At 40.8% G+C, this 25,727-nt stretch overlaps 1 protein-coding gene across 1 annotated transcript in view; it reads left to right on the top strand.

The window, feature by feature from the left end:
- The window catches only part of CKI1 (Signal transduction histidine kinase), a 28,181-nt gene extending 26,504 nt beyond the window's left edge, over positions 1-1,677 (top strand). The window contains exon 9 of the mRNA XM_088976391.1: positions 1,235-1,677. Coding sequence (XP_088832517.1) covers positions 1,235-1,459 — 225 coding nt within the window. The 3' untranslated portion in view covers positions 1,460-1,677. The remainder of the gene's footprint in view (positions 1-1,234) is intronic.
- The last annotated feature ends 24,050 nt before the right edge of the window (positions 1,678-25,727 follow it).

A 25,727-nucleotide genomic window follows, 5' to 3' on the forward strand; every position in this document is an offset into this window, starting at 1 on the left:
GTGTAACTTTCCAGTTTTGCCCATCTATCTCCAAGGTCCAGGGCAATACTGGAAATCTGGTCCGGTTCAAGGATTGAAGTAATCCCATACTGCATGTGCCTCGGGTCTTACCCTGGTGGTTGAGACAGGCCATCCCAACACTTGGTGGCACATCAGCATCAACCTTGGTAGGATAAATCTCCCCAGACTTATCCAACGGCTGTGAACATTTAAAACTAGTACGAGTCTCTATAAATGTCCAGTTTTAGGGTTTTACACAAAATTAAACCAAACAACATGAATCAAACATGCACTTTATTTATTTCCACTAAATAACAAAAGTACATCAAATCAGATTGAAGTTAAGGGCATACAAAAACTGTCTAACACAAGGTCTAGGGCAATACTGGAAATCTGGTCCAGTTCAAAGATTCAATTAATCCCACACTATATGTGCCTAGGGTCTCACCCTGGTAGCTGAGACAAGCCACCTCAACCGACTTGGTGGCACCACAGTGTCAACCTTGTCGAGATAGGTCTCCCCAGACCGACCCATTGGCTGTGAACTTTCTAAACTAACACGAGTCTCAATAAGTGTTCAGTTTAAGGGTATTACACAGAAACATATCAAAGGAACATGAATCAAATATGCACTTTTATTCATTTACAATAAACTCATAAAGTACATCAATTTTGATTGAAGCTAATGGCATACAAAACTGTCTAATAGTTATTTTGAATATGGAAAATTTAAAAAATGCATATGCTTTTTGATGCATCTAATACCTGCAGGGTTGACCTTTGTTTTTGCCATTCTCAATATTCTCAATACTTTTTGCTATTTCTTGTAAAAAGCTTTGGTATTTATTACATGTAGTTGAATGACTTCAACTGTGTGTCTGCTTGTAATTCAAAACCAGAATATTCTAGAAAAGAATAAATTACATCCGACTCTGAGTCTGAGTCCTATTTGTTAGTTGACCTTCACATGCACCCGGATATTATCTTTGGGACACTTATACCTGCTATTTTTCATGTTTATATGTTTATGTTTCCATTTCATTAAGTAATGGTGAACATCTTGTAAAGAAATCTGACATGCTTGCCAATTTAGATTCCTCCCTATGAAAAGCAAAAAATTACCCAGTCGATTAATTATCTTTAAGAACCATTCAAGGAACATATAGATGTGTTTGAACTTTCTCTTTTTTATAAAATTTTAATTTGGTTTATATATACTATTATCATTTTTCAGATGCCGATAATGGATGGGTATGAAGCAACTAGGCAAATACGAATGGAGGAGAAGCGGTATGGTATTCATATTCCCATAATAGCATTGACTGCTCATGCAACAAGTGAGGAGAAAGCCAAGACAAAACAGGCTGGAATGGATTTACATATAACTAAACCAGTAAAAGGAGAAAGTTTGTTGGATGTCATCCGTATGATTGATAGTAATCTCCCATTTTCTGTATGATACTAGTAAATGAAAATGTTTGTTAGATATCATCTGTGTAATCAATAGTAAATTAAAATGTGTGAGTTGGTTCCTATATTTTCTTGTTTTTCTCCCAACTCCTTAGGTTTTCTTTTGTTAAAATTGAAAAGAAAAGAGAAAAAGAAATTAGAGAACAAAGTAGATGTTATTGCATTGCCTATTTTTTTAAGGATCATCTTGAGTTTGATAATTCAAAATTTTGACCTTAATGCTTTCTTAAAATTTTGAGTGGTTTTTGGAAAAATTCTGGTCCAGATATTAACTTAAACTCATAGACTGTATCTTTAGACACTAGTTGTAAGAGTTAGTTTCCTAGTATTTTTCTAATTTTACAATTTTTTTGGTCTACAAAGTTATTGTTTAAAATGAATGGGACATCATAGTCCATAATCAGAGTCAACCGATATGTTACACAAAGTAACATTTTTAATTTTGATATAGCTGCAACAATTCTCTATGAGCTCAGAACTTCAGAAACTTGCAAAATGTTGAAAAGTTCTCTTTGAACTTTTCCACTTTTGGACCTCAGTTTCTGGAGCTATATCAGTTAAATATAAAATAAGTGATGAGCAATAGTACCACAACACCTAGAAAAAAGTCAATCTTGCATATCTTTTGGTGGGAGGTGCAGGTCTTCTAATAATATGCAGAAAAAGGTGAAGAAGTTGAAAGTGATGGTTGAAGATGAAGGAATAGGAAATCCATCACATGGACGCCAAAGATTGTGGAATAAAGGGGGTGAATTTCAAAAATTTTTCTTTCCCTTTAACTGGGAATCGAATTTCCTATTTTAGAAAATCATATTTTTAAGGATAATTCTTGAACTACAAATTGAAGCAAATCTGAACCAAAAGGAGGAGATAGAGACAATACCTGGTACAGAGAAATAATATCTCTCAATGGAGGAGTTCACGCTCAAGGTAGAATCCAAAAACTGCTTCTACTGAAGATGACGCAGTGCAGGGTGGGGCATAATCAACAGTGTCCTTCCTAAGAACTTGATTCTTCCTAAGAATCACTTGGATGCTTGTGAATACAATTTTTACCAATCTTTTCTACAAAAGATTGGAATCAAAATCCAATCTTGATTTCTCCCAATCAATGGAGATCGAATTGCTATATGCGACGGCTGTAGGAAGGAGGCGGCTAAAGAGAATTTGCAGGGTGCAGAATTCTTTCTTCTTGTGATATCAACTTTGAAAACTGGACTTGTGTTTGTTGGATGTTGTTGTGGATGCCTAAAGGTTGTCGCCCCCCTGTTCCTTTTATAGACTTAAAGGGATCAGCTCCTAATCCCATTAGGAGTTGCTAACCCAAATCATATCTGGATTAGATCAGCCAGTTCCTAATCTAATTAGGAATTTTCCAAATCTAAATCTCATTTAGATATTGGATTCTCTGAGTCGATAGGGTGTGGCTATAATCCTATCATCTGATCTTATCTCAGAATTCGCCCCTTAAAGACTAATCAAATTAGCCAAATCGAAATGGGCTTAAGGCCCATTTAGGGTTATGTATTCATCAAGCCTTTCAAACTGCTGCCCAGTTGAGCTTCCTTGTATGGCGTGGGACCCAAACATTGATCTACACATCAGCCACATGGGTTTAACCCAGCCTCTATTACAAGGCCTGGCCGAGTACACTGTTATGGATAGTGCACCCCCTGAAACCCATCAGATGGGCTCTATGGGCCCAACATTTACCCTAAGTGGTTCCTGGGCCAATCCACTTTGTAGCACCCAGGGACTGCCGGCAGATGTAAGATTAGCCCATCAAGTATTATCCTCAATGGCCTTACACTTTACCTCTCAGTCCATAATGATCATACACTACCCGATAAGAGAGGACCTCTCCCTCGGCTGCAAGGAATAATGTTGCACTCTCTCAAATATGGATCCCGGGAATTAAAACCTTTTTGCAAACATTTCGAAACCATAATATATATAATTTTATATCTCATATAAAATATATTTTGCAAAACAAATTTCAACAATTGAAATCGGCTGCCGACAGTCTTGGTTTCCATCAGTGAGAGTGCATCCCCGATCATTACCTTTGTCTAACAAAGGGGCTGATCCTATCACTATGATTACCCACTCAAATGAATTCTCAGACTGTCCCAACATACCCAGGTTTTGACCCCCGCTAAGGATCTCACTGAATGGTACATCAAAGACAGCCCAATCCGACACCTAGTGTAGTATCATAATCGAGTTTAGGGGTCGGGTGTAATTTTTCAGTTTTGCCCATCAATCTCCAAGGTCCAGGGCAATACTGAAAATCTGGTCCAGTTCAAATATTCAATTAATCCTACATTGTGTGTGGCTAGGGTATCACCCTGGTAGCTGAGACAAGCCACCCCAACCGACTTGGTGGTACCATAGTGTCAGCTTTGTCAGGATAGGTTTTCCCAGACCGACCCACTGGCTGTGAACATTCTAAACTAACAGGAGTTTCATTAAGTGTCCAGTTTAAGGGTAATACACAGAAACATACCAAGGGAACATGAATCAAATATGCATTTTTATTCATTTACAATAAACTCATAAAGTACATAATTTTGATTGAAGTTAAGGGCATACAAAAATGTCTAGCAGCTCCCACTTGCACTTAGGTCCAATCATGTACTAGCCGGAGTCCCATGCTTTCCACTTGTTTCTCAAACACTTTCTGTGATAGTGGATTTGTCAATGGGTCTGCTACATTTTCCGCTGACGCTACCTTCTGAATCAGGACGTCCCCTCTACCAACAATCTCCCTCAGTACATGGTATTTCCTCTCGATGTGCTTCGATTTCGAGTGGGCTCGTGGCTCCTTAGCCTGAGCAATAGCTCCATTGTTGTCACAGAACAATGGGATGGGTGATGTGCTGGATGTAATTATTCCCAACTCATGAACGAACTTCTTCATCCACACGACTTCCTTGGCAGCCTTACTCGCGGCAATGTACTCGGCCTCGGTCGTGGAGTCTGTAATGGACCCCTATTTGCTGCTTTTCCAGTAAACAACACACGATCCTATCGTGAAAACATATCCAGATGTAGACTTTCTATCATCTGGATCCGACTGGAAATCGGATCTTTGCAACATATTGCTGAGTTCTTGCAAATTGACATTCAGTTTGTTCATGTTATAGTTCATGATGAACGGATTAAAAGAATGAGGCAAAGAATTAAGGATAACATCTATCTGGGTCGCAAGGTCCAACCCGGATCCAAGAGCCTCTAGTTCGTTGATGTATCCCATCATCCGAAGACAATGGCCGTGAATTTGTTGGCCCTTGACATTTGTGCGGTCATGAACTATTTCAAGACCTTTTGTCGAGTTGAACGATTATGTTCTTCATACATCGTCCTGAGACTGTCCAATATGTCCTTGGCAAGTTCGATCTGATCGAACTGCCTTTGTATTGGGTTGTACAAGGAGGCAATGATGTAACACCGGGCAAGGGGGTTATTCTCTTCCCATTCTTGATAGTCTCTCCTTCGGGCCTTAGAAGCCCTGTCTCCCGGATGCTCCGGGGCAGGATTCTTTGCCACTTTGTCCAGTTTTTCTGAAGCTAGGACCAGCATAAGGTTCCTGTACCAGTAGGCGTAGTTTGGGCCTTAAAGCTTGTTGTCATCAAGAAGCTTTGCAAAAGATCCGTTTGCCATTTTCCGATAAAAGAGCAAACATCAGTCCACAACCTAATTTGATTCATGTTCATTTCATAGATATGACTTTTAATCTACGATCCATTTCCATTTATTCATCTCTGAAATTTTCCTCATTTCTCAGTGATGGAGACTATGGGTTGTCTCTGGAAATGTGGGAAATCGCATTGGGTGCATGGAGCCAACTGTTTCAGCTGCATAACCCCACCACCTTTCTATAAAGGATCATATTCACTCATCATATGAGTTTTCCCTTTGGCTTCTGTCAGACAAGGTTCAGAACCGTTTTCAGGTAAACCTTTCTGTCTAGTGAGTGCTTTCCCATCATATTCTTGAACGCCAAGGTACCGTGAGAGAGTTCCCATTTTCTGGTGAAGGCCCTCCCACATCAATCTATGACACCCTATCATCTTATGAAACACTCAGACAAGCCCAACAGCAAATGGATAGCCCATTTTCTGGTGCGTCTCCTCATTACTGAAGGACCCATCCTCATGCTAATGATGGAAGGCCTTTAGAGAGTTCATCATATGAATCTCTCTATCACATGCACTCATATTAGTTGGAGGGAACAAATAATTACGCCATAGTTTGATTTAGGTCAAACCAAAGTGGCTCCCATTGACTTTCATAAAGCCAGATTTCGGTGGGCCTTAAATCAGCTTGGGTTCTGCACGTAACCTCTCGATGAGGTGTGGGGCCCACCACTGAGGGAGGTCATCCAATGACCAAAAGGGACACCATGGCAATGATGTGCATTCAGCCATGGTGTGCGCAAGAGCCACTGTCGAATGAGCATGGGCCAAGTACTTATGGCCCATGTACGCAGCACATCACACATCCATACATCTCATGCAGGGATAAATTGATCCAATCAATTAATTATCTGTAACGCCCATTGGAAGCCCGTTAAAATTCCATAATATTAACCATTAATATTATCTAGGTATATGGGATGAATTAGGGTTACCTAGTTCGGCAACCCTTTAAAACTAGGCCTTTATAGGCTGGGCCGAATTAATCATTTAATTAAATATCAATCCTCAGGCCCATTAGTGGGAAAAATTAGGGCTGACTTTCAGCTTTGATTAAACCCTAGAATTGGTCCAAACAGTTTGAACCAATCTTTGTTCGAATGGGTATAGGGTTTGATTTTTAATTAATAAAGCCAGATTTCGGTGGGCCTTAAATCAGCTTGGGTTCTGCACATAACCTCTCGATGAGGTGTGGGGCCCACCACTGAGGGAGGTCATCCAATGACCAAAAGGGACACCATGGCAATGATGTGCATTCAGCCATGGTGTGCGCAAGAGCCACTGTCGAATGAGCATGGGCCAAGTACTTATGGCCCATGTACGCAGCACATCACACATCCATACATCTCATGCAGGGATAAATTGATCCAATCAATTAATTATCTGTAACGCCCATTGGAAGCCCGTTAAAATTCCATAATATTAACCATTAATATTATCTAGGTATATGGGATGAATTAGGGTTACCCAGTTCGGCACATATAGCTTTATCTTTTAAATGGGGTTTTAGTAGTTTTAACCATTTAAAACTAGGCCTTTATAGGCTGGGCCGAATTAATCATTTAATTAAATATCAATCCTCAGGCCCATTAGTGGGAAAAATTAGGGCTGACTTTCAGCTTTGATTAAACCCTAGAATTGGTCCAAACAGTTTGAACCAATCTTTGTTCGAATGGGTCTAGGGTTTGATTTTTAATTAAATACTTAATTCAAGAAAATAATATGAAATTAAATAACTGATAAAAGAAAAACAATAATCAGTTAATCAGGGCTGTTCGCACACTCCATCCTGCAAAACAGAGGTTAGATCATAGATTGCAGTTTTTCAAAATGCAAATCGCCGATAACGAATCTCCCATCTGCGAAATCTCCTTCTTTGCCGCCAACTTCGATCCAAAAATAAAAATAAATAGAAATCCTATTTCTATTAATTATTACATCAGATCAAATGCCTATACATTGAGTCTAAAAAAAAAATAAAAAAATTATTTACAGACCAAATGTAATAAATAAATTCAATAAACTGCAAATCTTGCAGTTCTCCCTGCGCAAACCAAGATTTCGATCTCCTCTTGTACGAACAACCTATAAATCAAGAAAATTAGAAAGAACTATTCTAAATAATAATCAGATTTATTTAAAATTAATTTCTGATTATTCGCCCATCTGTTTTGGGAACAAATTCCCAAAACTCATATCTGCGCAAATTGGGTAGAACGCTTTCTCCCTATTTGCGCAGGTTCAGATCTGAAACAGAATGGTTCAAGATTTGAACCTGGCTCTGATACCACTGAAGGGATAGGAAATCCATCACATGGACGCCCAAGATTGCGGAATAAAGGGGGCGAATTTTAAAAATTTTTCTTTCTCTTCAATTGGGAATCGAATTCCCTATTTTAGAAAATCATATTTTCAATGATCATTCTTGAACCACAAACTGAAGCAGATCTGAACCAAAAGGAGGAGAGAGAGATAATACCTGATACAGAGAAATAATATCTCTTAATGGAGGTGTTCATGCCCATGGTAGAAACCAAAAACTACTCCCACTGAAGATGGCGCAGTGCAGGGTGGAGCAGAATCAACAGTGTCCTTCCTAAGAACTTGATTCTTCCTAAGAATTATCTGGACGGATTGTGAATACAACTTCTACCAATCTTTTCTACAAAAGATTGGAATCAAGATCCAATCTTGATTTTTTGCAAGCAATGGAGATCGAACTGCTATAGGCGGCGACTGCAGGAAGGAGGCGGTTAGAGAGAATTTGCAGGGTGCAGAATTCTTTCCTCTTGTGATATCAGCTCTGAAGACTGGACTTGTGTCTGTTGGATGTTGTTGTGGATGTCTAAAGGCTGCCGCCCCCGTTCCTTTTATAGACTTAAAGGGATCAGCTCCTAATCCCATTAGGAGTTGCTAACCCAAATCATATCTGGATTAGAAGTCCCTTTAAGATAAGGGATAATCCTTATCTTATCTGTAGATTAGATTAGCTAGTTCCTAATCTAATTAGGAAGTTTCCAAATCTAAATTTCATTTAGATCTTGGACTCTCTGAGTGGATAGGGTGTGGGACCAATATTATCATCTGATCTTATCTCAGAATTCGCCCCTTAAAGACTAATCAAATTAGCCCAGTTCGAAATGGGCTTAAGGCCCATTTAGGGTTATGCATTCATCAAGCCTTTCAAACTGCTGCCCAGTTGAGCTTCCTTGTATGGCGTGGGACCCAAACATTGATCTACACATCAGCCACATGGGTTCAGCCCATCCTCTGTTACAAGGCCTGGCCGAATACACTGTTATGGACAGTGCACCCCCTGAAACCCATCAGATTGGCTCTATGGGCCCAACATTTACCCTAAGTGGTTCCTGGGCCAAGCCACTTTGTAACACTCAGGGACTGCAGGCAGATGCAAGATTAGCCTATCAGGTATTATCCTCAATGGTCTTACACTTAACCTATCAGCCCATAATGATCATACACTGCCCGACAAGAGATGACCTCTCCCTCAACTGCAAGGAATAGTGTTGCATTTTCTCAAATATGGATCCCAGGTTTTGACCCCCGCTAAGGATTGAAAGAATGGTAGGATCCATCTAATGGACGCCAAAAGGTTGCTGAATGGGTGGGCGAATTTCAAAAATTTCCTACCTTCTCTCAACTGGGAATCATATTCCCTAAGTTTACAATACAATATTCAAGGATCCTACTTGAACCATAATCAAACCAGATCTATACCAAAAGATAAATGGGAGGAATATACCTGATCCGGAGAAGCAGTATCTCCCAAATTTGGTGTTCACGCCCAAAGAATGCTCCAAGATCCGTTCCTGCTGAAGATGACACAGCTGTGGATGGAACAGAACCAGCAGGGTGCGTCCTACACACTGAATCCTTCACAAGAATCCTCTGGAAACACTAAACACTGAATCCTTTTAGTCTTTGTTGCAAGACTAATGTCAAGAACAGATTTCTTGACTTTTCTTTTCTGCAAAGGTCTAATCTTGCAATGGCAGATGGCGGCGGCAGGAGGAGATCTTCAAAACGAAAAAAAACCGAACTGCTTTTTCTCTTTTTCTGGAGAGTATGAATCAGATCTGATCTGAATTCGCAGGAGATATCCTATACCTCTTCAAGGTGGTTCGAAATCTCCTCCTTTCTTCTTGATTAAGAAACCTCCTTTTTAGGAGTTATCCCAATCCAAATCAGTATTTGGATCGGGGATAATCTTAATCATTTCTGCAGATAGAGTTAGCTTACTCCTGATCTTATCAGGAGGTTACCAGATTCAAATCTAATTTGAATTTGGTCTCTAAGAGTGGATAAGGCTAAATGCCCAATCCTTTTACTAACTTTAATCTCAAATTCGCCCCAAGGATGGGTGATCATATCAGCCCACCTCGAAATGGGCTTTTGGCCCATTAAGTGTTCAGTGTCTAATTACTTTCCAATCTGCTGCCCAGTTGGGCTTCTTTGTATGGCGTGGGACCCAAGCATTGATCTACACACCAGCCACATGGGCCCATCATATGGACCCTATGGGCCCAACACTTACATTAAGTGATCCCTGGGCCAAGCCATCTTATAAAAACCCAGGGACTGTGGGCAGGTGCAAGATTAGCCCATCAGGTATTATCCTCAATGGTCTTACACTTAACCTCTCAGCCCTTAATGATCAAGCACTGCTCGACAAGAGAGGACCTCTCCCTCGGCTGCAAGGAACAGTGCCGCACTCTCCTCTCACATGGATCCCGGGAATTAAAACCATTTGCAAACAATTCGAAACCGTACATATATATATAAATATATTAATTTTGCAAAACAAAATTCCAACGATTGAAATCAACTGCCGGCAGTTTGGTTTCCATCAGAGAGAGTGCATTCCCGATCATTACCCTTTGTCCGACAAAGTGGCTGATTCTGTCACTATGATCACCCACTCAGATGAATTCTCAAACTGCCCCAACATACCCAGGTTTTGATCCCCGCTAAGGATCTCACTGAATGGTATATCAAAGGCAGCCTGATCCAACACCTAGTGAAATGTCATAATCGAGTCTAGGGGTCAGGTGTAACTTTCCAGTTTTTCCCATCTATCTCCAAGGTCCAGGGTAATACTGGAAATCTGGTCTGGTTCAAGGATTCAAGTAATCCCATATCGCATGTGCCTCGGGTCTTACCTTGGTGGCTGAGACAGGCCATCCCAACACTTGGTGGCACACCAGTATCAGCCTTGGCAGGATAAATCTCCCCAGACTTATCCAACAGCTGTGAACATTTAAAACTAACATGAGTCTTTATAAATGTCCAGTTTTAGGGTTTTACACAGAATTAAACCAAACAACATGAATCAAATATGCACTTTATTTATTTCCACTAAATAACAAAAGTACATCAAATCAGATTGAAGCTAAGGGCATACAAAACTGTCTAACAAGGATCTCACTGAATGGTACATCAAAGACAGCCCAATCCGATACCTAGTGCAGTATCATAATCGAGTTTAGGGATCGGGTGTAATTTTCCATTTTTGCCCATCAATCTCCAAGGTCTAGGGCAATACTGAAAATCTGGTCCAGTTCAAAGATTCAATTAATCCTACATTGTGTGTGCGTAGGGTCTCACCCTGGTAGTTGAGATAAGCCACTCAACCGAATTGGTGGCACTACAGTGTCAGCCTTGTCAGCATAGGTCTCCCCAGACCGACTCACTCGCTATGAACATTCTAAACTTACACGAGTTTCATTAAGTGTCCAGTTTATGGTTATTATACAGAAACATACCAAGGGAACATGAATAAAATATGCAATTTTATTCATTTACAATAAATTCATAAAATACATCATTTTGATTGAAGTTAAGGGCATACAAAACTGTCTAACAGAAGAATTGGAGGAAGAGGAAAAGGATTCCAAGGAGCAAGAGGAGAATAATGAGTTGATTTTAAACCAAGTGAGAAAGTAAAAAATTGGATTTGGAGAATTTAGTGGAAAAGGAAGTTTTATTAATCAAAATGTTGGGACTCTTTTTTATGGGAGGGGAAGAAGTTGCAAGAATTTGTTTTTTGGACCTAGAAAAGAAGAATGGTTTTGATTGATATTTCTGTTATGGAGTTGTTGATAATAGGCAGTCGTTGATTAAGGAGTGTTTGGGCCTGGGGTGTTGGTATGTATGGGTTTAGGCCGTTCGGCGTTTTTTGTTGTGTGAGGTTTCGGATTTTGAAGGTCTGGATGGGGAAGGTGCTTGTGTCTAAAGGTTTTTTTAGGAGGGTTGCTGATTTTGGGGGCTGCTTTTTTCTTTTTGTGGGTGACATCTTATCACCTTTCTTGTATTCTCTTTCTTTTTCTTATTAAAATTCTTTTTTATTTATTACAAAAAAAGATTGTTTTTTGAGAAACTGAGTATCTTGTAGAAAATTTGGTATTTTAGTTAAGTGTAATTCTTTAGAAAAGGGTAAGGACTTAATTCTGATTATGTTCTGTTGATATGTATTTTCTAGTTGAATGGTCTGTTAAATTTTCATTGAGAAAGGGCATGGTAGAAATCCAGATAGACTAATGCCTTGCACAATGTTTTAAAATGTGGAGGTGTGATGCAAGGCGTTCCACTACCTAGAGGCGTGAGGCGTAGTTCAGAACGCAAGAGGCGTAAGCCGCCCGAACACAAGGAGGTGTAAGCCTCCTTAAGAGGAGGGGGGTTAGGATGAGGATGAAGAGGAAGGGGGGTCTTATTTTTTCTTTATTTTTATAAAAATCTTTTATATTAAGAAGAATAAAGATGCGTAACATTAGTTGAAAGGGGGGTCATTTTTTTCTTTTTTTTTATTCTCTTTCTTTTTCTTTCCCTTTCCTTTCCTTTCCTTTCATTTCCTTTCTTTTTTCTTTTTTTTTTTGTCTTTTTATATAATATGTGCATGAGGCGTACGCCTCTAGCACGCCTCATGAAAAAAGTGCAAGAAGCGTATGCCTTAGAGGTGTCAGCGCCTCTGGCATACGCCTCGGGGCGTTTTGGGAGTGCCTTGCCTGGAGGCGCGCCTCCAGGCATACGCCTCCCACGCCTTTTAAAACACTGGTCTTGCAGCATGATTCATTGATTTCTACAGGATGATGTATGGGTATTTTCTGGGTCCTGAAAGTAGAAAAGATAGGTACTATTATCTGTTCATTCCACTGTTCTAAATGTCTGAGTATTGAGGAAAAAGATAAACAGGATTAACAAACAGGAACTAAGATGGGATTGGGGGTTTGAAGACTGAGAAAACTAGTTATGAATATTCCAAAAATTGTGATCGTACTGTAAATCATAGAGCAAGATGAATCATATTGAATTCTGAATCTTATCCTAAATCATAATGAATTTTTTTTTGGTAAGTTGATGGAATTTTATTAAATATAGAGAAGAGGTATAATGAAACAGTACATATATTACCAATACAGGCTTCTGATAGAGAGATGCAAGGTGTGACATCTCACAACAGCAAAAACTACATACAACTACAGATGTGCCCTAGTAACCCATTGGCCCTTGCTTAGCTAGAGTATCGGCAAGAGCATTGGCTGTCCTCACCCATTGAATTTTCAAGGTCATGTTTCTTGTCTGCCATTTAAATTTCTTTTTCTTGTTTTTGTAACCCCAAATTACAGCTTCTGTTTCCTTTAACCATCCCACTACCGCCTAAGAATCACAACTACCAACTTCTCCAAGTTCAACTCATTGGAAATTTGTATTCCCTGTAGTATTACAAACTATTCAGCTCTAGTGAAATCTCCCACCCTCACTGGGCCTGAGAAATTGACAATGATGCGTCCTTAGTCCTCAAAACTTCCCCAGCACCGAAAGGGCCTGGGTTACTTTGGTTACTTTCATCAAAATTCAAATTGACAAAACCTTTTGAATTGGGTAATAAAACTTTTTAAGGGGAGCTCCTTGTCACCACATGACAATTTCTCCAGCGCTCATCAAAGGAAAAAAGTGAAATGCTATTCAAAAGTTTTCAATCAGTGAATGACCTGAGTCAATACACATTCTTTCACCGCCTCCTTATTTCTTTTTTTCTCTAGAAAAATTCTTGTATTCCTCTCTTCCCAAATAGTCTCTAATCAATGCCTACTCAAATGCATCTCTACATAATCCTTTCCCTTTTCTGAGGAATACTACAAAAAGGAGCAAAGAGACCATTAGCCTCTGTTGGCAAATTCTACCTGCACCCAAATAAAGAAAACAACCATTTCCAAGAACAGCTCACTGTTGGATTTGCAAAGAATGCACTAGTTTGGGGATACACAGAGAGATGGTCTTCTTTGCAGAATTCCCAAAGTGCTAACCTTCCTGTGACACACTTCCCAATAGAAGGCACTCATTTTTTTGGGGCGCTGCTTTACACCAAACTTCATTAAAGTGAAAAACCTAGGGGGAGGGTGACAGACACAGAGATTGGAAGAAGGAAGCACAAGAAAAGACACCCTTGACAAGAAGTCCACACTCGACTATTAGATTTAGAAGGGTCCAGAAAAACATTATCAAGAAGATGTAGTAGTATCCTTAGACTCACCATCCCTTAACCCTCTATGGAAACCAAAATTCCAACTATGATTCAAGGGAAGTAAAGGAGGGACAATGAAGCTAGAAATCAGTCTTTTTAAGCAAAGAGAAGGCAAGCAAAGAGGGAAAGACGTCCTTGAAAGCATGGTTACAAAGTCAAGTATCTTCCCAAAACCAAACAAAATCCCCAGAGCACACATTATACCTTACAAAGTTGTGGAAGAGGGAAAATACTATGATTTGCCTTCCATGTTGAAGCCAAAGTAGTCCTGTGAGAAACACCTGCATCCCATCCATTTATCATTTTTCCATGAATGCTAGCAATTAGCTCATGCCATAACCTGTCCTGCTCAAATGACCACCTCCACAACCACTTTTCTAAAAGTGCCAAATTCTTCTTAACTGCATTTCCAATGACCAGTCCCCCTCTTTCTTACTTTATGCCTCCCTTTGAAGACTAAGAGCTAGTAAAGAGGTAACTTTGTTAGGGTTGATTTTATTATGGTAAACCTACCCTCCATAAGCTACTTTCATTGGGATTTGTACCTAAAGGGAGAACTAAGAAGGTCATAGGCCAAATAGTGGAAGAACACTCTAAAAAAGCTACAATGGATGAAAGAACTCCTTCCTCCAAGTTAATTCCTATAATACAAGGAAAGGTGATTTCCCAAAGGAAGGAGATGAGAAAGATAAGTTGTGATGCACCCATTGTTAGAGGCCTATATGTACTTGTGACAACTGTTGGGATCTGGTTGACAAGACAAGATGGGCCAAAGAGTCGAGTAAGAAACCGGCGCTAGAGCAGAATAAGAATCCTGGTCAGAAGAAGTATATCACAACAAATATGACTTCTTTAGGAACAAACAAATGGTTCTACTGTTAGAACTGAAAGATTGGTAGGATCCATCTAATGGACGACATGAAGGGTGCGGAATGGGTGGGCGAATTTCAAAAATTTCCTACCTTCTCCCGATTGGGAATCATATTCCCTAAATTTAGAATACAATATTCAAGGATTCTACTTGAATCATAATCAAGCCAGATCTGAACCAAAAGGGAACAGGAAGGATTATACCTGATCCGGAGAAACAATATCTCCCAAAGTTGGTGTTCACGCCCAAAGAAGATGCCAAGATCCACTCCTGCTGAAGATGACACAGCTGTTGATGGAACGGAACCAGCAGGGTGCGTCCTACACACTGGATCATTCGCAAGAACCCACTGGAAACTCTGAACACTGAATCCTTTTCAGTCTTTTCTACAAGACTGATGTCAAGAACTGATTTCTTGACTACTTTCTCCTACAAAGATCGAATTTTGCAAGAGGGGTTGGCAGCGGCAGGAGGAGAACTCCTGGGACGAAAATGGTTGAACAAATTTTCTTCTCTTTGGAGTTTTGAGATCTTATCTCTGTATATGGAGAATACTTCTCTCTTGAAAACAAAACTTTGGTTCGAAATCTGGTATGTTCAAATCTCTTTCTCCTCCTTTCTTCTTGATTAAGAAATCCTCCTAATTAGGAGTTATCCCAATCCAAATGAATATTTGGATAAGGGATAATCTTAATCCTATCTGCAGATTAAGTTAGTTTACTCCTGATCTTTGTTAGACAGTTTTGTATGCCCTTAGCTTCAATCTGATTTGATGTACTTTTGTTATTTAGTGGAAATAAATAAAGTGCATGTTTGATTCATGTTGTTTGGTTTAATTCTGTGTAAAACCCTAAAACTGGACATTTATAGAGACTCATGTTAGTTTTAAATGTTCACAGCCGTTGGATAAGTTTGGGGAGATTTATCCTGCCAAGGCTGATGCTGATGTGCCACCAAGTGTTGGGATGGCCTGTCTCAGCCACCAGGGTAAGACCCGAGGCACATGCAGTATGGGATTACTTGAATCCTTGAACCGGACCAGATTTCTAGTGTTGCCCTGGACCTTGGAGATAGATGGGCAAAACTGGAAAGTTACACCTGACCCCTAGACTCGATTATGACATTTCACTAGGTGTTGGATCAGGCTGCCTTTGATATGCCATTCAGTGAGATCCTTAGCGGGGATCAAAACCTGGGTATGTTGGGGCAGTTTGAGAATTCATCTGAGTGGGTGATCATAGTGACAGAATCAGCCACTTTGTCGGACAAAGGGTAATGATCGGGAATGCACTTCTCTGATGGAAACCAAACTGCCGGCAGTTGATTTCAATCGTTTGCAAATTGTTTGCAAATGATTTTAATTCCCGGGATCCATGTGAGAGGAGAGTGTGGCACTGTTCCTTGCAGCCGAGGGAGAGATCCTCTCTTGTCGGGCAGTGCTTGATCATTAAGGGCTGAGAGGTTAAGTGTAAGACCATTGAGGATAATACCTGATGGGCTAATCTTGCATCTGCCCACAGTCCCTGGGTTTTTATAAGATGGCTTGGCCTAGGGACCACTTAGTGTAAGTGTTGGGCCCATAGGGTCCATATGATGTACTCAAGGGGTTCATTGAGTTTTTCAGTGAATTCGACTGGGCCTTGTTTTAGAGGTTGGGCCGAACCCATGTGGCTGGTGTGTAGATCAATGCTTGGGTCCCACGCCATACAAAGAAGCCCAACTGGGCAGCAGATTGGAATGTAATTAGACACTGAACACTTAATTGGCCAAAAGCCCATTTCGAGGTGGGTTGATATGATCACCCATCCATGGGGCGAATTTGAGATTAAATTTAGTAAAAGGATTGGGCCTTTAGCCTTATCCACTCTTAGAGACCAAATTCAAATTAAATTTGAATCTGGTAACCTCCTGATAAGATCAGGAGTAAGCTAACTCTATCTGCAGAAAGGATTAAGATTATCCCCTATCCAAATACTGATTTGGATTGGGATAACTCCTAATAAGGAGGTTTCTTAATCAAGAATAAAGGAGGAGATTTCGAACCAAGAAAAAAATCGCAAGATAGGATATCTCCTGCGAATTGAGATCAGATCTCATACTCTCCAGAAAAAGAAAAAAAAAGTAGTTCAGCCTTTTTTCGTTTTTGGAGATCTCCTCCTGCCGCCGCCATCTGCCATTGCAAGATTAGATCTTTGCAGAAAAGAAAGTCAAGAAATCTGTTCTTGACATCAGTCTTGCAAAAAAGACTGAAAAAGATTCAGTGTTTAGTACTTCCAAAGGATTTTTGTGAAGGATCCAGTGTGTAGGACGCACCCTGCTGGTTCTGTTCCATTCACAGCTGTGTCATTTTCAGCAGGAACTGATTTTGGAGCATTCTTTGGGCGTGAACACCAACTTTGGGAGATACTTCTTCTCCGGATCAGGTATATTCCTCCCATTTATCTTTTGGTACAGATCTGGTTTGATTATGGTTCAAGTAGGATCCTTGAATATTGTATTCTAAATTTAGGGAATATGATTCCCAGTTGGGAGAAGGTAGGAAATTTTCGAAATTCGCCCACCCATTCCGCAACCTTTATGGCGTCCATTAGATGGATCCTACCATTCTTTCAGTCTTGTTATCAGATTCAAATCTAATTTGAATTTGGTCTTCCAGAGTGGATAAGGTCAAAAGCCCAATCATTTTTACTAACATTAATCTCAGATTCGCCCCACCTGATGGGTGATCATATCAGCCTAGCTCATAATGGGCTTTTGGCCCATTAAGTGTTCAGTGTTTAATTAGTTTCCAATCTGCTGCCCAGTTGGGCTTCTTTGTATGGCGTGGGACCCAAGCATTGATCTACACACCAGCCACATGGGTTCGGCCCAACCTTTATTACAAGGCCCAGCCGAATTCACTAAAAAACTCAGTGACCCTCTTGAGCCCATCACATGGATCCTATGGTCCCAACACTTACAATAAATGGTCCCTAGGCCACTTATCCCATCACTTACAATAAGTGGTCTCTTATAGAAACCCAGGGACTGTGGGCAGGTGCAAGATTATCCCATCAGGTATTATCCTAAATGGTCTTACACTTAACCTCTCAGCCCTTAATGATCAAACACTGCCTGACAAGAGAAGACCTCTCCCTCGGTTACAAGGAACAGTGCCACACTCTCTACTCACATGGATCCCGGGAATTAAAACCTTTTGCAAATGTTTTTGAAACGTACATATACACATATATATTAATTTTGCAAAACAAAATTCCAACGATTGAAATCAACTACCGGCAGTTTGGTTTCCATCAGAGAGAGTGCATTCCCGATCATTACAATAGAAGATCAAGACTGTAATCAGTCTTGAATCCTAAAAGGCTTTAGGTTTGTAAAACAGAAAAGAAGATGAGAGAAAATGGAGAGAATAGAAGAAAAGCAAGAGAACACAAGTTGCTGAAAGGAGGGACAGATTCTAACAGGTCTGCCGCCGCCACTCTCTTAATATTTATAGGTTTATGTTTAGTACATGATGAAAGGACACATCTGCCCTTGGTACTTACATAATAAAGAAAGTAAATAAAACTGAAATAAATAACACTGCCTGACAAGAGAAGACCTCTCCCTTGGCTACAAGGAACAGTGCCACACTCTCTACTCACATGGATCCCGGGAATTAAAACCTTTTGCAAATGTTTTTGAAACGTACATATACACATATTAATTTTGCAAAACAAAATTCCAACCATTGAAATCAACTACCGGCAGTTTGGTTTCCATCAGAGAGAGTGCATTCCCGATCATTACAGTAGAAGATCAAGACTGTAATCAGTCTTGAATCCTAAAAGGTTTTAGGTTTGTAAAATAGAAAAGAAGATGAGAGAAAAGGGAGAGAATGGAAGAGAAGCAAGAGAACACAAGTTGCTGAAAGGAGGGACAGATTCTAACAGGTCTGCCGCCGCCACTCTCTTAATATTTATAGGTTTATGTTTAGTACATGATGAAAGGACACATCTGCCCTTGGTACTTACATAATAAAGAAAGTAAATAAAACTAAAATAAATAACAGCTGAATTAGCAAACTGACTCAAACTGACACTACTATAACTGAAACAAATGCTGCTGTCCTACGAACACAGTGGGGACCACTACAGTGGGGCCCACATCCAGTGTTCTCTACACTCCCCCTCAAGTTGGGACTAGATATCTATCATGCCCAACTTGGATAGGTCTGTCTCTAACTTCTTCCTTGGTACAACCTTAGTGAGGATATCCGCGAGCTGCATATTGGATGTGATGTACGGAAGACACACTTCTTGTGATATAACTCTTTCTCGCACAAAATGTCAATAAACATCGATATGTTTAGTTCTGCCATGCTGCATTGGGTTGTGGGCTATATTAATAGCTGCCTGATTATCACAATACAACATTAAGGGCTTTTCATTGTCAATACTCAATTCTTCAAGTAGTGACCTCAGCCATAAGATTTCAGCCACTCCATTAGCCATTGACCTGTATTCCGCTTCAGCACTAGAGCGGGAAACAACACTCTGCTTCTTACTCCTCCAAGAGACAATGTTGCCTCCCATAAGGGCACAATATCCAGAGGTAGACCTTTTGTCATCAACACTTCCAGCCCAATCGGCATCTGTATAGACTTCCACCCTCATGTGATTATTGTTCTTGAGTCACATACCTCTACTCGGGCATCTCTTCAAGTATGCTAATATTCGTTCTACCGCAAGAAGATGAGAAGTCCTAGGGGAGTGCATGTACTTGCTGACAACACTAACTGCATAGCTGATATCCGGTCGAGTGAGATAGAGATATAGAAGCTTTCCAACCAACCGTTGGAACATAACTTTGTCCTCAAGAGGGTTCCCACCCTCTGCACTAATCTTGTGATTTTGTTCGATGGGTGTACCGGCCGGCTTAACACCCAACTTTCCAGTTTCCGCCAACAGATCTAGAACATATTTTCTCTGAGAGATAAAAATCCCCTGCTTGGATCTAGCAACCTCAATACCCAAAAAATACCATAGTGCACCAAGATCTTTTACCTCAAACTCTTGATGAAGGACCTGCTTGAGAGATTCAATCTCATGACTGTCATTTCCTGTCACCACAATATCATCTACATATACTGCTAGTAGTGTTAGAGAGGACTCCATCCTTTTGACGAATAGTGTATGATCTGACTAGGCCTGTACATAACCAAACCTTCCAAGGGCTAATCTGAACCTATCAAACAAGGCTCTAGGTGACTGCTTCAAACCATACAATGCCTTGTTCAGTTGGCAAACCTTCTTACCTATCTTTATATCATAGAATCCAAGAGGCAACTGCATATAAACCTCTTCTTGTAAGTCTCCATTCAGAAAGACATTTTTAACATCCATCTGAAACAGGGGCCAAGAATGATTTGCTGCAAGGGATAACAAAACTCGAATGGTGGTCATCTTGGCTACTGGGGCAAAGGTCTCCAAGTAGAATATACCATAAGTCTGAGTGAATCCCTTTGCAACCAGCTGGGCTTTGTACCTTTCAATAGAGCCATCAGCATTATGCTTCACAGTGAATACCCATCTGCATCCCACCGGTTTCTTTCCTTTTGGTGGGTCAACCAGTGTCCAGGTATTATTCTTCAACATGACATCCATTTCGACTTGCATTGCATCTTTCCATTCTGGAACCGATAAGACTTCTTGCACTATTCTTGGAATAGGGACATCGGCAATGGAAGTGAGATAGGACCGATAAGATGGTGATAGACGATCATAGGATAGGAACTGTGAGATGTTGTGAGCTGTAGAAGTGGTGCAATGTCGTTTCCCTTTGTGAATGGCAATAGGGAGATCAAGGTCATCCACAGGAGGGGAAATGGCAACAGCGAGAGGTATCTCAGTAGGCTCTGGATCTGGAGCTACAGAAGGAACTGGATCTGGCCGGGACTGCCGAAGACTAGGATCAACCTGCCTGCATCGCCTGTGATAGACTCTCAACTCCGGCTCCCTCTGTCCACCTGAAAGAATGGTAGGATCCATCTGATGGATGCCATAAAGGTTGCGGAATGGGTGGGCGAATTTCAAAAAAATTTCCTACCTTCTCCCAACTGGGAATCATATTCCCTAAGTTTACAATACAATATTCAAGGATCCTACTTGAACCATAATCAAACCAGATCTGTACCAAAAGATAAATGGGAGGAATATACCTGATCCGGAGAAGCAGTATCTCCCAAAGTTGGTGTTCACGCCCAAAGAATGCTCCAAGATTCGTTCTTGCTGAAGATGACACAACTGTGAATGGAACAGAACCAGCAGGGTGCGTCCTACACACTGGATCCTTCACAAGAATCCTCTGGAAGTACTAAACACTGAATCTTTTTCAGTCTTTCTTGCAAGACTGATGTCAAGAACATATTTCTTGACTTTCTTTTCTGCAAAGATCTAATCTTGCAATGGCAGATGGCGGCGGCAGGAGGAGATCTCCAAAAATGAAAAAAGGCTGAACTGCTTTTTTTTCTTTTTCTGGAGAGTATGAGATCTGATCTCAATTCACAGGAGATATCCTATCTTGCGATTTTTTTCTTGGTTCGAAATCTCCTCTTTTATTCTTGTTAAGAAACCTCCTTATTAGGAGTTATCCCAATGCAAATCAGTATTTGGATAGGGGATAATTTTAATCCTTTCTACAGATAGAGTTAGCTTGCTCCTGATCTTATCAGGAGGTTACCAGATTCAAATCTAATTTGAATTTGGTCTCTAAGAGTGGATAAGGCTAAAGGCCCAATCCTTTTACTAACTTTAATCTCAAATTCGCCCAATGGATGGGTGATCATATCAGTCCACCTCGAAATGGGATTTTGGCCAATTAAGTGTTCAGTGTCTAATTACTTTCCAATCTGCTGCCCAGTTGGGCTTCTTTGTATGGCGTGGGACCCAAGCATTGATCTACACACCAGCCACATGGGTTCGGCCCAACCTCTAAAACAAGGCCCAGTCGAATTCACTGAAAAACTCAATGAACCCCTTGAGTCCATCATATGGACCCTATGGGCCCAACACTTACACTAAGTGGTCCCTAGGCCAAGCCATCTTATAAAAACCCAGGGACTGTGGGCAGATGCAAGATTAGCCCATCAGGTATTATCCTCAATGGTCTTACACTTAACCTCTCAGCCCTTAATGATCAAGCACTGCCCGACAAGAGAGGACCTCTCCCTCGGCTGCAAGGAACAGTGCCACACTCTCCTCTCACATGGATCCCGGGAATTAAAACCATTTGCAAACAATTTGAAACCGCACACATATATCTATATATATATATATAAATATATTAATTTTGCAAAACAAAATTTCAACGATTGAAATCAACTGCCGGCAGTTTGGTTTCCATCAGAGAGAGTGCATTCCCGATCATTACCCTTTGTCCGACAAAGTGGCTGATTCTGTCACTATGATCACCCACTCAGATGAATTCTCAAACTGCCCCAACATACCCAGGTTTTGATCCCCGCTAAGGATCTCACTGAATGGCATATCAAAGGCAGCCTGATCCAACACCTAGTGAAATGTCATAATCGAGTCTAGGGGTCAGGTGTAACTTTCCAGTTTTGCACATCTATCTCCAAGGTCCAGGGCAATACTAAAAATCTGGTCCGGTTCAAGGATTGAAGTAATCCCATACTGCATGTGCCTCGGGTCTTACCCTGGTGGCTGAGACAGGCCATCCCAACACTTGGTGGCACATCAGCATCCGCCTTGGTAGGATAAATCTCCCCAAACTTATCCAACGGCTGTGAACATTTAAAACTAACATGAGTCTCTATAAATGTCCAGTTTTAGGGTTTTACACAGAATTAAACCAAACAACATGAATCAAACATCCACTTTATTTATTTCCACTAAATAACAAAAGTACATCAAATCAGATTGAAGTTAAGGGCATACAAAACTGTCTAACACCACCCTCACCACTACAACATTCATTACCAAGTGGAATAGGTAAGGGAACAGCCCCACTTCCACTCACTGCTCAAAACAACCCCACTTCCACTCTCACTGCTCTCCCCCTGAGGAAAGAAACTCAAAACAGCCCCACTTTTACTGCTCTCCCCCCGAGGAGAAACCCTAAGATAATAGGGTTTCTCCTCAAAGAAGGTGATATCCATAGAGACAAATCGTTTCCCTGAAATCGGATCATAGCAGTAATAACCCTTTTGAGTTTGTGCATAACCAAGGAAAATGCGTTTAGAGGCCTTAGGGTCAAACTTGGAATGATGAGCCCCGAGAAGCTGGACAAAACAGGTACAACCAAAGGTTTTAAGGGGAACAATGAACAACTCCTTGTCTGGGTAAAGAAGGGAAATGGGGGTTCTCATATCAAGGACCCGAGAAGGAACTCGATTAATGAGATAAACTGCCGTGAGGATAACATCACCCCAGAAGCGAATAGGTACATTAGAGGTATACATAATGCTTCTAGCCACCTCGAAGATATGCCTATTCTTCCTTTCGGCAACACCGTTCTGCTGTGGTGTATAAGGGCAAGTGCGCTAGTGAATAACTCCATGGCTACGAAGGTAGGATCTCATCCCGAGAACGCATAAGATATACCCAAGAAAACCGGGTATGGTCATCAACAAACAGTAGAAAATATCTATACCCACCCATAGAAGAGATATGATATGGTCCCCAAACATCAGTATGCACAATATCAAAAGGGAAATTACTCCTTTTATTACTTAAAGAATAAGAGGTTCTACAATGTTTGGCAAGCTTACAACTCTCACACCTCAACTATGATAGCTCAACAGACTCAAATAAAGTAGGACACAGACTCTTCAAGGACTTAAAAGACAAATGACCTAATTGAAAGGATGAGAGATCCATCACATGGACACCCAAAGATTGCGGAATAAGGGGCAAATTTCAAAAAATTTTCTTCTCCCTTCAAGTAGGAATCACATTCCCTATTTAGAAAATCATATTTTCAAGGATAAATCCTAAACCTTAAATTGAACCAGATCAGAACCAAAAGGAATGAGAGAGAATAATACCTGATACGGAGAAGTAATATCTCCCAACGAAGGTGTTCACGCCCAAGGAAGGATCCAAGGACTGCTCCCACTGAAAATGGCACAGTGCAGGATGGAGCAGAATCAGCAGTGTTCTTCCCCAAGAACTCTGTCCTTCGCAAGGAACAGTAGAATGGAACGTGAGCACAGCTTCCTTTTCAATCATTTCTCAAAGAACTGATGTCAAGATCCAATCTTGACTTCTCCCACAGTTGGATATCGAACTGGCAAACAGGGCGACAAGAGCAGGGAGGCGGCAAGAGAGTATTCGCAGGGTGCAAAATTCTCTCTTCTTGATTTCAAAAGTAAAGAGGATTTTTTCTTGTTAGTCTCTCTCAAGGCTGCCGCCCCCTCCTTCTTTTTGTTAACTTAAAAGATCAGCTCTTAATCCCCCTCCTTCAAAATTCAGATCTGAGTTTTGAAGGTTAGTTGGCCGAATTGATCTGCAATAACACCCTTATTCAAGAAACTTCAAGTACAATCCATGATCATTTGAATGAATAAAAAAGAATTAGATTGCTGAACTGAAATTTTACAAGCTGAAATACATCAAGGAAGAATGGAAACAAGGAGAAAGAAGAAAGAAAATATAACTAAGAAACTGAATTCAAATCAAAAGAGAATGAAACTACAAATGATTTATTACAAAAGATCTTTGAATCACAAACCCTCAATTCGAACTCACCTTCTTCTTCTAGCTTGCTTGTCTTGAACTTCCTTCAGCCCTTCTTCTTCTTCTTCCTTGCGCCTAGCCTTCTTCTCTTCTCTTCTCTCAAGGTGGCCGAACCTCTAAGAGTGGAAGAGCCTTCCTCTCAAGCAATTGAACACCTCTCCCCCCTTCTAGAGGCCTCCTTATATAGTTTTTCAAGGGGGCTCTTGCCACTTCTTGAAGCCTCTAGAATGGGGTGTATTACACCCCTCATGAACCTTCTAGAGTGCTCCCTCCTTCTCTTCAAGAAACTTCTAGGAGTTGCCGCCCCTAGCTCCCTTTGGGCTGCTATTTGGTCTACAACTTAGCTTGCTTTTGAGCTCATGTGGGCTACACTCTAGGCTGTTATTTGGGCTAAAAATGGGATGGGCCGAAATTTCCTTCTTGCTAGGCTTCTTCCCTTGGTTTTTCCAAAGAGTTAGCTTGCACTACTTGGGCCGAATGAAACTCCCTTTCTCTCATGGCTGGGCCGGGCTGAACTTGATAAATTTTGGACTTGCTTTTGCCTTTTTTTTGTTGATTTGGCTCCCCCTGAAATCTTTCTTGCAATCAAGCTAAAATAGGGCAAAATCTAATTAAACCAGCATAAAATTTCATGCAAAAACCTCATAAAATATAGATAAATTGTAGGTTCATTAGTATGTGCCTGGGGTCTCACCCCAGTAGCTGAGACAAGCCACCTCAACCGACTTGATGGCACCACAATGTCAGCCTTGTCAGGATAGGTCTCCCCAGACCGACCCACTGGCTGTGAACTTTCTAAACTAACACGAGTCTCAATAAGTGTCCAGTTTAAGGGTATTACACAGAAACATACCAAGGGAACATGAATCAAATATGCACTTTTATTCATTTACAATAAACTCATAAAGTACATCAAGTTTGATTGAACCTAATGTCATACAAAACTGTCTAACAGCTCCCACTTGCACTTAGGTCCAATCAGGTACTAGCCGGAGTCCCATGCTTTCCACGTGTTTTCAAACACTTTCTGTGATAGTGGCTTTGTCAATGGGTCTGTTACATTTTCCGCTGACGCTACCTTCTGAATCAGGACGTTCCCTCTACCAACAATCTCCCCCTGTACATGGTACTTCCTCTCGATGTGCTTGGACTTCGAGTGGGCTCGTGGCTCCTTAGCCTGAGCAATGGCTCCATTGTTGTCACACAACAATGGGATGGGTGATGTGTCGTACAGAACTACACCCAATTCATGAATGAACTTCTTCATCCATACGGCTTCTTTGGTAGCCTTACTTGCGGCAATGTACTCGGCCTCGGTCGTGGAGTCTGCAATGGACCCCTGTTTGCTGCTTTTCCAGCAAACAGCACACGATCCTATCGTGAAAACATATCCAGATGTAGACTTTCTA

This window comes from Nelumbo lutea, chromosome 3, assembly GCF_056320005.1.
Source record: "Nelumbo lutea isolate HS-2025 chromosome 3, American lotus-T2T, whole genome shotgun sequence".
Classification (NCBI taxonomy): domain Eukaryota; kingdom Viridiplantae; phylum Streptophyta; class Magnoliopsida; order Proteales; family Nelumbonaceae; genus Nelumbo; species Nelumbo lutea.